The sequence below is a fragment of the Pongo pygmaeus genome, chromosome 10 (assembly GCF_028885625.2).
Source record: "Pongo pygmaeus isolate AG05252 chromosome 10, NHGRI_mPonPyg2-v2.0_pri, whole genome shotgun sequence".
Classification (NCBI taxonomy): Eukaryota; Metazoa; Chordata; class Mammalia; order Primates; family Hominidae; genus Pongo; species Pongo pygmaeus.
The window spans coordinates 32,413,097-32,425,303 of NC_072383.2; the positions used below are offsets into that span (position 1 = coordinate 32,413,097).

The 12,207-nt window shown below is 38.3% G+C and overlaps 1 protein-coding gene across 5 annotated transcripts in view; it reads right to left on the reverse strand.

The window, feature by feature from the left end:
* The window catches only part of DENND5B (DENN domain containing 5B), a 193,835-nt gene that overhangs the window by 107,785 nt on the left and 73,843 nt on the right, over positions 1-12,207 (reverse strand). For 2 of the 5 annotated variants that reach the window (XM_063672593.1, XM_054442512.2), the window contains exons 2-3: positions 9,166-9,231; positions 5,480-5,589 (exon numbers count right to left, since the gene is read on the reverse strand). In XM_063672593.1, coding sequence (XP_063528663.1) covers positions 5,480-5,589; positions 9,166-9,231 — 176 coding nt within the window. Of the gene's footprint in view, positions 1-5,479; positions 5,590-9,165; positions 9,232-9,950; positions 10,647-12,207 lie in introns of those variants that run through there. The other 3 variants (XM_063672594.1, XM_054442514.2, XM_054442516.2) reach the window with 2 other exon arrangements.

The following is a 12,207-nucleotide window of genomic DNA, read 5'->3' on the forward strand; positions in this document are numbered from 1 at the left end:
GCGGGGGCAAAAGGGTCTTCCAGCAATGGTCCTCCAGCAATGAAAGCCCCATTCCTATAATTTTACTGTGAGATATGGCTAGGCATGGTGGATCACACCTGTAATCCTAGCACTCTGAGAGGCCGAGGTGGGCGGATTGCTTGAGTCCAGGAGTTCGAGAGTAGCCTAGGCAACACAGCCAAACCCCGTCTCCTCAAAAAGTACAAAAATTAGCCAGGCGTGGTGGTGCACACCTGTAGTCTCAGCTACTTGGGGGGCTGAGGTGGAGGATCGCTAGAGCATGGGAGGTCAAGGCTGCAGTGAGCCAAGATTGCACCAGTGCACTCCAGTCTGGATGACAGAGTCAGAGCCTGTCTCAAGAAAAAAAAAAATTTTACTGTGAGCTTGAACCTAAACTTGGCTCAAAATGAGGGCTTATCTTCATTCTAATGTCAAACCAATGAATGTAATTTGGGGTTATCCATTTCAAATTCAAGTAATTGCTAAGTCTACAAAAAGTATATATAGCCCTTTTTCCTTTTACTCTTACAAGATAAGCATCTGAATAGGTTTCTTCAGCCAACCTTTCACCGTTTACTCTTTGCTCTTCATTCCACTATATCCTTCTTTGTAATCAAAGTTAACAGCAAATTATAAAATAAGAGCTTTATAATAGTTATTACTCTTTAGTTACCTAAAATATATTTACGATGTTTCATTAGGACGGACATAAAAAATAGAATCCTTATATTTTCATACAGTTTGCTTAAAAGTTATTAACCATGTTTTCTTCCTATGAATTCTTAGATACAACACAGGCTTAAAGATAAGATCTATCAACTAGAATATTACATAGTCATGGATGCCAATAAGCAGATTACCTCAAAGAGATGTGAAAGTGGGGTGGGGGACCTTCAGCTCTGTTTGCAATGCTTTATTTCATTTAAAATGAAATGCAGACCAGACACAGTGGCTCACAGAGGTCGAGGCGGGCAGATCTTGAGGCCAGGAGTTTGAGACCAGCCTGGCCAACATAGGGAGACCCTGTCTCTACCAAAAATACAGAAATTAGGCAGGCGTGATGGTGCGTGACTATAATCCCAGCTACTCAAGAGGCTGAAGCATGAGAATCACCTGAACACTGGAGGCAGAGGTTGTAAGTAAGCCAAGACTGCACCACTGAACTGCCTGGGTGACAGAGTGAGACTGTCTCAAATAAATAAATTAATTTAATTAAATGTACTGCACTCCAGTCTGGGAGACACAGCAAGACTGTGGAAACAAGGGAAAGAAAGAAAAGAAAGCAAAGAAAGGGAGGAAGGGAAAGGGAAAGGAAAGGAAATGTAGACATCTGAAGCAAACATGTCAATGTTGACATGTTAGTTCTAGGTGATTAATACATACATGATTGTTTATTGTATTGTTCTTTCTGTTCTGTGATATTTACTTTTTTCATAAAAATCTCTGAATCAGCAACTGAGGAAAAAAAACTAATTCAGGAATTATTTCACCTGTCACTTGTATTTATTTTCTATTTTATTTGCACTGCACTCATACACATTAAACATTTTATTTAACAAAGTTCACTGCTTTGGGTACTTAATTTATGTATGAAATTAATGACCTTTTATTCAAAGCACTACTGTTGTTAGAGGAATGACTAATATTACAGAAGGTGATGACTCATTGCGGTGGAATTTTGCTAAAGGCAAGACAAAGCTTTATACCTTTAGGTGGGAATAAATTACAGCTTCATACAAACGCACTTACTAGTAAATCAAAGAGGAAATTAAAGGCAGTAAATCTGTGACCCGAATGCAAACTACTTTAATGGGATGCTTTTCAGAGATTTTCCAGGAGTACAAGCAAATCCTTTTAGATTTGCAGCAATAAAAAAAAAATGCTATGTGGTGCTTAACCATCAAAACACAGCCTTTGCAATTATTCTTCAGGGGGAAACTTTTGCTGCTTACATAAAATAACCTCAGGGGCAAGGAGTAAAGAAAATATCAAAGGTCAAGGAAGCTGATAATTACTTTAAAGATTAATGTTTTGCAGATAGAGGCAAAAGCTATCATGGATATCTCACTATTAATTCATTCACATGATTAAAAGAAAGAAAACACATCAAGGGTGGCATTTTGTTCCAAATGACTGTGGATTCATATAGTAAGAACGTACTTGTACCCAGGCCCCAGTGATCCTCCCACCTCAGCCTCCAGAGTAGCTGGGACCACAGGCATGCTGCCACCACACCCAGCTATTTCTTTTTTTCTTTGTAGAGACAGGGCCTCCCTATGTTGCTTAGGCTAGAACCTCACTTTGAATACCATTCTGATTTCTCACAGAATAAGTTATATTTTGAAATATCTTACTAATTTAAGAAGATTAAGTATTGTGATCTATTCACATTCTTATCCAGTTTTCCATTGCTTGATTTAAACACTCTTTTCCTAAATGCCTTTCTATTAATTTGCTGCATAAGCAACTCATAAGTCATTTTTTTGTCACTGCTGTTCAACTATTTTAGTCAGATGTTTGTCTGGACTCTTCCAAGTCTTATAAAGATAACTAACAGTTGTGTTCTACATAATATCTATAGTAGAGTCTTCACCAAAGATGATGCTAGGCATCTACAATATTAACTTCCAGCAAAATGGCATCTCTGATTATTTTAGTATTGCAGAACAGTTTAGGAAAATAACCACATTGTACTCTGTAAGGAATCAAAGTCAAAGTGCCAAGTGCTTTAGGCATTTGTCCTTACAAAAAGCACCATGCTATCCCCTCCCTAGAGCGAGCCCAGGCTGGAAAGAGTTTACTGTGATACAAAAATATCACAAAGGGTCCAGTGTGACCCATAACATTTCCAGTGTAGATCAAAACTAAGCTATACAGTTTTTCTTTTGGGAAGGCAGCAAGGCAGATGAGGAAAAAAAGTGAGCTAGAGAGTAAAAATGATCTGGATTTAACTTCTGAGTCTTACTGCCTAACTTTGGGCAAATTACTTAACCTTTGAAAATATAAGAATTCTCACTGGGTACATGTAAACATGTATGTGAAAATAACATGCATAAAGTACTCTAGCAGGCATCTAGTGAATATTAATTTCCTTCTGTTAGATTATCAGGTTATAATGGAGTCTTTTAACAATATCTTTAAAATACTAAAAAAGAGGCTGGGTGCAATGGCTCACGCCTGTAATCCCAGCACTTTGGGAGGCTGAGGCGGGTGGATCACTAGAGGTCAGGAGTACAAGACCAGCCTGGCCAATATAGCAAAACTCCATCTCTACTAAGAATGCAAAAATGAGCCAGGTGTGGTGGTATGTGCTCACAATACCAGCATTCTGGGAGGCTGAAGGAGGGCAGATCACTTGAGGTCAGGAGTTTGACACCAGCCTGGCCAACATGGTGAAACCCTGTCTCTACTAAAAATACAAAAGATTAGCTGGGCATAGTGGTGTGCGCCTGTAACCCCAGCTACTCGGGAGGCTGAGGCAGGAGAATTGCCTGAACCCAGGAGGTGGAGGTTGCAGTGAGCCAAGATTGTGCCACTGCACTCCAGCCTGGGCGCCAGAGCGAGACTATCTCAAAAACAAAAACAAAAACCAAACAAAACAACTCAAAAAGAGCAATGGCTATCACTGTGTCTCAGTTCACCTTTAATCATTTCTGTATCTTTTTTATTTTTTTTCCATTCTTACGTATTTACCCTATTCATTTCTATATCTATCATGCCTGCTATCTCCTTACTTTGGGGCCCTCTGAATTATATAATCACAGAGTTTATGAACATCTCAAATATTATTCAGGCTTCTAAGAAGAGCCCTTCCTAAATAATCTGAAAACTATGACCTACTTTATTTCTAAGAACCTCTCAAAGTTGACTATCTCTCTATCTTCTATCTACCTACCTACCTACCTACCTACCTACCTACCTACCTACCTACCTATTTTGAGACAGGGTCTTGCTATGGTGCCCATTCTGGTCTCAAACTCCTGGGCTCAAGCAATCACACTGCCTCAACCTCCTGAGTAGCTGGGCTTATAGATGCACAACATCATGCAGGGATAAAAGAGACATTTAATCAGCACTGGTAACTCATTATGAGGCAGGAGAACAGGGTCTGGAGGCAGGGAACCTAAGGCCGATTCATGCTGACTTTCTAGAACTAAATCAAAAGGAAAACCCCAACTTTCCATGCCCAAGTAGCAAAAGGACCAGTGGCTACTCCCTTTGTACCTTCCCCCCACCCTTTTTCTGCATGGCAGACTAAAAACTGAAAGTACCTCTGATTGTTTCCCTCTCACAACCAATCGGGATGGTCGTGGGCCAAGTCTTCATTTGCATAGGAGTATAACTTTGTAACTTCACTTCAGCCTCTGATTGGTTGTATGTTTGTGTAGGGTGTAACTTTGCTTCAGCTTCTGATTGGTATCCTCCCACAACCAAACAGACTGATAGTGGGCCATTACTTCATTTACAGAACCAAGTAACCAATGGAAAACCTCTAGAGGGCATTTAAGCCTCAGAAAATTCTATAATGGGCTCTTGAGCTGCTTGCTCAGGCCTGCTCCCACCCTGTGGATTGTACCTTCATTTTTAATAAATCTCTGCTTTTGTTGCTTCATTCTTTCCTTGCTTTGTTTGTATGTTTTGTCCAATTTTTTGTTCAAGACATCAAGAAGCTGGACTCCATCCACCAGTAACAATTATACAAATTCAGATTTTTACTATATCTAAATAATGCAATTAAGTTGCTTTTCATCTTTACATTGTCTGTAAAAATGACAAATTATAGGCCTACCATACAATATTCCTTGAAACATGAGAACTGTAATCAGGCTCTTTCTATTAGGCTCCTCTCAGGTCAATAAAGTAACATCACTGTTTATCAAAGCTTCTACGTATTAATACAAATGCACAACACACTTTAATAGTAGTAAACTAAAATGGGCTTTTAGGATCTATTGTATAAACTTATCAACTATGGAAACCCTGCGCAAGTAACTTAGTTCTCTGAGCTTCTGCTTCCAGATCTTTAAAATGAGGAGAGTATCACATTTCTTTTTTTTTTTTTTTTTGAGACAGAGTCTCGCCCTGTTGCCCAGGCTGGAGTGCAGTGGCGTGATCACAGCTCACCACAACCTCCGCCTCCTGGGTTCAAGTGATTCTCCTGCCTCAGCCTCCTGAATAGCTGGGATTACAGGCATGTGCCACCACACCTGGCCAATTTTTGTATTTTTAGTAAAGATGGGGTTTCACTATGTTGGTCAGGCTGGTCTTAAACTGACCTCAGGTGATCCACCCACCTCGGCCTCCCAAAGTGCTGGGATTTCAGGTGTGAGCCACCACACCTGGCCTCACATTTCTTATAAAATCACTTAAAGAATAAATGAAATGAAATAAGGTAGACATTCAAAATACAGTTACTACCTTCATATTAATAAAGTAAAAACAAGGCTAAAGAGTAAATGAGGGGGAAAAAAACACATACCATGTTCACCGCATCTTGATCAAAAGGGTTCCATTCTATATTCTGAGGATAGTGGGCGAGAACTTTGGATTTGAATGTTCTTCTCAAAGGACTCTGGTCAAAATTTTCACCTACAACAAATAATACATAGTTAATATCTAGAACTTTTCCAAAAGCATGTCATAGTTTTATATTTATTTTACAGACCTACTACTGACTGATAATGTTGAGATCTGATTCAATTTCTGCCTCTAACCATCTGTATTGTAAAATCCCAATGGACAACTAAAAAACTGTTAACAACAGAGCAGCATTTAAAACTTCAGAATCTGAATTTTAAAATCCTGGCTACTCAACTGATACTAAAAATCAAAATATGGTAATATAATCATTGCTGTAACCTAATTATGGTCCACATTTCAGTGTGTGGTAATAATGAACTATATGAAAACATTTACTTCAGAAAAGCAAAGTCTTACATTAAGCTAATCATATGTCTTATGATCCTAAAATTTTATACACACTTAGACCCCCATGCTACAGTGCTCAAAGGAAGCAATTTTGCTTGAGTTTCCACAAAAATCTCTGAGAAATGTGATTGCATATCCAGGTTCTTAAGTAACAAAATTAACAGAATTAGAAACATCATTGCTGAGTCATCCTGTTTAGTAGACAGAACACATTAAACATACTAACCTTTTAAAATAAATGAGCTATCCTAAGTTAAATTCATTATCTGGCAAAATTCTGGAAACATAAAAGTAGGCTACATTTTAATTACTAAGAAAATTCAGGCCAGGCACAGTAGCTCACGCCTGTAATTCCCAGAACTTTGGGAGGCTGAGGTAGGAGGATTGCTTGAGCCCAGGAATTTGAAACCAACCTGGGCAACATGGTGAGACCCCGTTTCTTTTCTATTTTTTTTTAAATAAATTTTTTAAAAAGTAAAAAATTGAAAATTCAATAATAGCTATCAGATTAGTTTTTTTAACCTCCTCAACCAGAGTAATTCCCTTAAGACCTATTAACCCTAAATGTTTTAGTTTAATGAAATATTTTAAGGTAGACAGATCTTAAATTCCCAGTGTCAAAAATCTGGGATCAAGGAACTAGAAGACCTTGCAGCAACTTTATTGTGTTCTGTGTTTTCCTACTTTTAGAGTTCTAATTAAGTGCAAAATACTAGCTGTTACAGCAAAAGATAAATGTCACTTACCAGTATTTATACTATTAAAAATATCACAAAGCAATTTGATTTATGAGTTGTATTTGACTTCTAGTTAGACTCAGTTTCTATTTTGGGTAAAAATATGAAAAAAAAAAACTTGGAATGCAAAACAGATCGCAGAAGGAAGAAAAAGTCACACTCAAAAATCTTGCTGGAGACAACAATATAAAATACATAGGAATTTTTTTGAACAAGGACACATAATTTAAATATATTTGCTGAGGCAACTAAACTACTATTTCTAATTGAAGTCCTTGGCTAATGATCATTATTTTCTTTAGATTCCTCTGACTTATTTAGGCAAACATTTCATCTCTGTATTTTTCTACTCCATACTTCCATCTTCTAAGAGTTGAGAGCATTCATTTCTAGAAGAGAAATTGTCAAAGACATCCTTAAGGAGAGTTTATCAATTTTTGCACCAAGCTTCTAGAGTATGTAAGCATCAAAAAGTCAGCAGAGGAATGTGAAACTGTCCATGAGAGTCAATGTGTCTGAAGAACAGATTCAGGGCTCAGAACTGATTTCAGGAAGAGTCCATGATGTTTTTAAGCTGATGCTAGATTTTCCTGTGAACACTAAGAAATTTTAAATTATTCACTTCTTCATTTACAAAAAAGTTACTTGGCCAGAACGTGGTGGCTCATGCCTGTACTCCCAGCACTTTGGGAGGCTGAGGTGGGCAGATCACTTGAGACCAGCAACATAGTGAAACCTCAACTCGAAAGAAAGGAAAGTAAGGGGGAGGGGGGAGGGCAGAGGGGAGGGGAGGGGAGAGGGAGGGGAGCGGAGGGGAGAGGGAGGGGAGAGGGAGGGGAGGGGAGGGGGGGAAGGGGGAGGGGGAGAGGGAGGGGGAGGAAAGAGAGAGAAGAAAGAAAGGAAAAGAAAAGAAAGATTTTTTAAAAGTTACTTTTCATTTCACTTTAGAGAAAAAACAAAATTCCTCCCAGTTATAGTCTAAGCTGCTGATTGTGTACTGACACAGCAACAGCGTATCTTCATGATAGATGGCCATCAAGAAACCGTCTCCTTCACCTACCCTCTAATACCAGAAATACTTGCTTTTATTATCCATAAATGTAAATAAAATATGAAACACTGCAGAAGCAGAACAAGACATAACCTACCATAAAACTCCTTGCAATACTTACCTTTTAATTCAGTCCTGCCTGTGTAGAGTTAAAATAACATTACCTTCATTCATGTATCAAGTTATTAATGGGACAGGAGATATATCAGAAAGGTCATGAAAGTGCCATTCTCAATACAATTGTTCTGTTAACTAAGGAACACTGCACCTTCTTGACACACAAAGAATCAACAAGAAGGAAACCACCTCCAGAAAGAAATAATTTTACAAAAACAAAAAAAGCCACAAAACAGTAACAAATCTAACAAAAGAAAAGCAAAACCACCACCACCACCGCTTATTAGACTGCTTAAAAAAGGGGTAACAGGAAAGATCATTGCTGTATATACACAGCTGTCTTGGCAAATATGATTTGGAAGGATACTAGGGGAAGAATCAACTATTTAGAAATTCTGGTATCATTGTTAAGAATTCAGAAATGGGCCAGGCGCTGTGGCTCATGCCTGTAATCCTAGCACTTTGGGAGGCTGAGGCAGGTGGATCACTTAAGGTCGTCAGGAGTTCGAGACCAGCCTGGCTAACGTGCTGAAATCCTGTCTCTACTAAAAATACAAAACTTAGCCAAGCATGGTGGCATGGACGTGTAATCCCAGCTAGTCAGGAGGCTGAGGCAGAGGAATCAGTTGAACCCAGGAGTTGGGGGTTGCAGTGAGCCAAGATCACACCACCGCACTCTAGCCTGGGTGACAGAGTGAGGCTCCGTCTCAAAAAAAAAAAGAATTTAGAAATGACTGGATGCAGCTATTCCTACTAGCACTGGCCAAAAGAAAATAATCTTGGTGATGACTTTTGGGGATGAGAGATGGGGGAACAACCTATACTTCTCATTTTAAACACATGTTTTACCTCTAACTTAGAATTTACTGCTGGGAAAAAAAAATGGGAAAATAACCAAGTCTAAGAATTTGGATTCCCAGGAAATGAAAAATTACATAAGCATCCGTACTTAAAATTTACCTTTTAAATATTATCTTGAAACAAACAAGGACTATAAATTTGTACGACTGCTACAACTACATATCAACTTAACTCCAAGTAATACTGCCAAATAACCTCCTACTAAATTGAAGCTGCAATTAATCCTTTCCTCCTAAGAAAGTAGGAAATATCTGCCAAGAGAGCTTAAAGACTACTGAATACATGTTTTCAAGGCTTGAAGCAAATGAAGTCTTTATGAAAATTAAGATGCAGATGAGAGAAGAGAAACATAAAATAACATCTGTAAGTCTGACCAAGCAAAACTGAATAAAGAAACATTTATAATGGGCTTGCAATCAATTAAAATAATGATTTATAATAGCCCATCCTTGTTCTTAATTTTATTTTTACCTGAAGTCGTATTTGCAGCACCTTGGCTCTTGCCATGACGATCTGCTTCTAGCCATTGGTACAAAACTACATAATGTAACAGAAACAAAAAAGCTTTATGAACAAATAAAAACAAACAAAAAGCAAAAATGACTTTGAAGAATGGAAAATGAGAATAATTAACCAAAAGCAATTACACAGAAGACATTAACATCAGAATGTAGCTTAACACCAATGGAATGTAGCTGATAAGGGATTAGTAATGAAAGCAAAGAGAATAGGTAATTTTAACAAAATAAGTGAAATGCTATTAAATATCTGTAACAGGTTTTGTATGGGAAATAGCACACATATTCTCTTCTTAATGCTTATTTAAAGGGGAATATTAGAAGAAAGCTAATGCTTCTATAGTCAGATATCATACAAGTTGAGTATCCCTTATCCAAAATGCTTAGGACCAAGAACGGTTTTAGATTTCTGACTGTTTCACATTTTGAAATATTTGCATTATATTTACAGGTTAGCATCCTTAATTAGAAAATCGGAATACTGGCACTCAAAAAGTTCAAATTTTGGAGCATTTTAGACCTCAGATTTTTGGATTAGGAATGCTCAATCTAAAAAGTATGATAGTAAGACTAAATGACCGACTTTAAAAATTAAAGAGCATCCCTAATTAGAAAATTAGAATACTGGCCTCAAAAAGTTTCAAATTTTGGAGTATTCTGGATCTCAGATTTTTGGATTAGGAACGCTCAACCTAAAAAGTATGACAGTAAGACTAAATGACCAACTTTAAAAATTACATCCTGGATGGGCATGTTGGCTCACAACTGTAATCTCAGCACTTTGGGAGGCTGAGGCAGGTGGACTGCTTGAGGTCAGGAGTTCGAGACCAGCCTGATCAACATGGTGAAACCTCATCTCTACTAAAAATACAAAAATTAGCTGGGCATGGTGGTGAGTGCCCATAACCCCAGTTACTCAGGAAGGCCAAGCAGGAGAATTACTTGAACCCAAGAGGCGGAGGTTGTAGTGATCTGAGATCATGTCACTGCACTTCAGCCTGGGTGACAAAGTGAGACTGTCTCAAAAAAAAAAAAAAAATTACATCCCAACCACTGCATATTGATTAGAATGGCTTAAGTCCCAAAAGCTGACAATACCAAATATTGACAAGGATATGAAGTGACAGTAACTCTCATTCACTGCCGATAAGAATGCTAAATTGTATGGCCACTTTGGAAGAGAGTTTGGCAATTCCTTACAAGGTTAAACAGTCTTATCACAGAACCCCATAACTCCAGTCTAATCATAAGAAAAACATCAAATTCCAAGAGGAGTAACCTATAGTATATCTGATAAGTACTCATCAAAACTATCAAGGACAACAAAAACAATGAAAGTTTGAGATTCTGTCATAGCCAAAAGGAGCCTAAGTAGACATGACAACTTATGGGGATTGGATACCTCAACAGAAAAAAGACTGATATGGTTTGGCTGTGTCCTCACCCAAATCTCATCTTGAATTGTAGTTCCCATAATCCCCACACATCGTGGGAGGGACCCAGTGAGAAGTAATTGAATCATGGGGGTGGTTACCTCCATGCTGTTCTTGGGATAGTGAGTTCTCACAAAATCTGATGGTTTTATAAGGGGCTTTCCCCCACTTCACTCTGCACTTCTCCTTGCTGCTGCCATATGAAGAAGGATGTGTTTGCTTCCCCTTCCACCACAATTGTTAAGTTTCCTGAGGCCTCCCCAGCCCTATGGAACTGTGAGTCAATTCAACCTCTTTCCTTTATAAATTGCCCAGTCTCGAGTCTATCTTTATTAGCAGCATGAGAACAGACTAATACAAGAACATTAAGTAAAAACTAAAGAAATCTAAATGGAGGCCAGGCGCAGTGGCTCATGCCTGTAATCCCAACACTTTGGGAGGCCAAGGAAGGCGGATCACCTGAGGTCAGGAGTTTGAGACCAGCCTGGCCAACATGGCAAAACCCTGTCTCCACTAAAAATACAAAATTAACCAGGCATGGTGGTGCATGCCTGTAGTCCCAGCTACTTGGGAGGCTGAGGCAGGAGAATCGCCTGAACCCGGGAGGCGGAGGTTGCAGTGAGCTGAGATCGCGCCATTGCACTCCAGCCTGGGCAACAAGAGCAAAACTCCATCTCAAAAAAAAAAAAAAAGAAAAGAAAAAAGAAATCTAAATAGAGTGTAGACTTTAGTTAGCAATAATGTATCAATATTTATTCATTAATTATAACTAATGTACCATACTACTATGAGAGGTTAATGATAGGGGAAATTGTGTGTGTGGGGTGAGGCAAGTATATAGGAACTCCATTCTCAATTTTTCTGTAAATATAAAAGCAACTTTTAGTAATTACATTCCAGTATTTAAGGTAAAAACACCAGCAACATTATATCCAATCTTATAAGTAATCTACCTTTTATAAATCATGTTTATCAATGCAAACATAAGCTGAAATTTGCTTTATACTGATATCTCATTTAATCAATAATATTCCTAAGCATAATTATAAAGTGTCAACTCTTGGAGGAAAGTTTACTACTGTAACGACACAGGCTATAACTTAGCAGCTTTGAAGACTGTAAAAACTTCTGAATGTCTTTTACTGGTTACTCATTTGTCTAAAACTTTCAGATATCTTTAAAGAGATGTCAGAGTCTTTCTTTTAAATAGTCAATAATGATAATGTAGGGTACCAATGGCCAAGAGAGCTTGCTATCCACACCCCCAGCATTTGATGATCCAAGGACAGCAACAAATATTAAGCTTCTATGCTGGGGGGCTACTTACCCACAGATACTGTGAGAACTGAATATCCCAAACAAGGTTTACAGAAACTTTTCATACTCTCCCCTCAACAAAAGCAACAACAAAGAGCTCAGAAAGCTGCCTACAGAACTCCTGGACTGGAGTAATAAAGGAATCGATTGATTACAAATATCTAAGAGAACCCTGAAATCATCAAAGTGATTACTTAGATCTCTGAGGAACAGCCAGGGCTGTGAACTGACATCCATGGTCATGG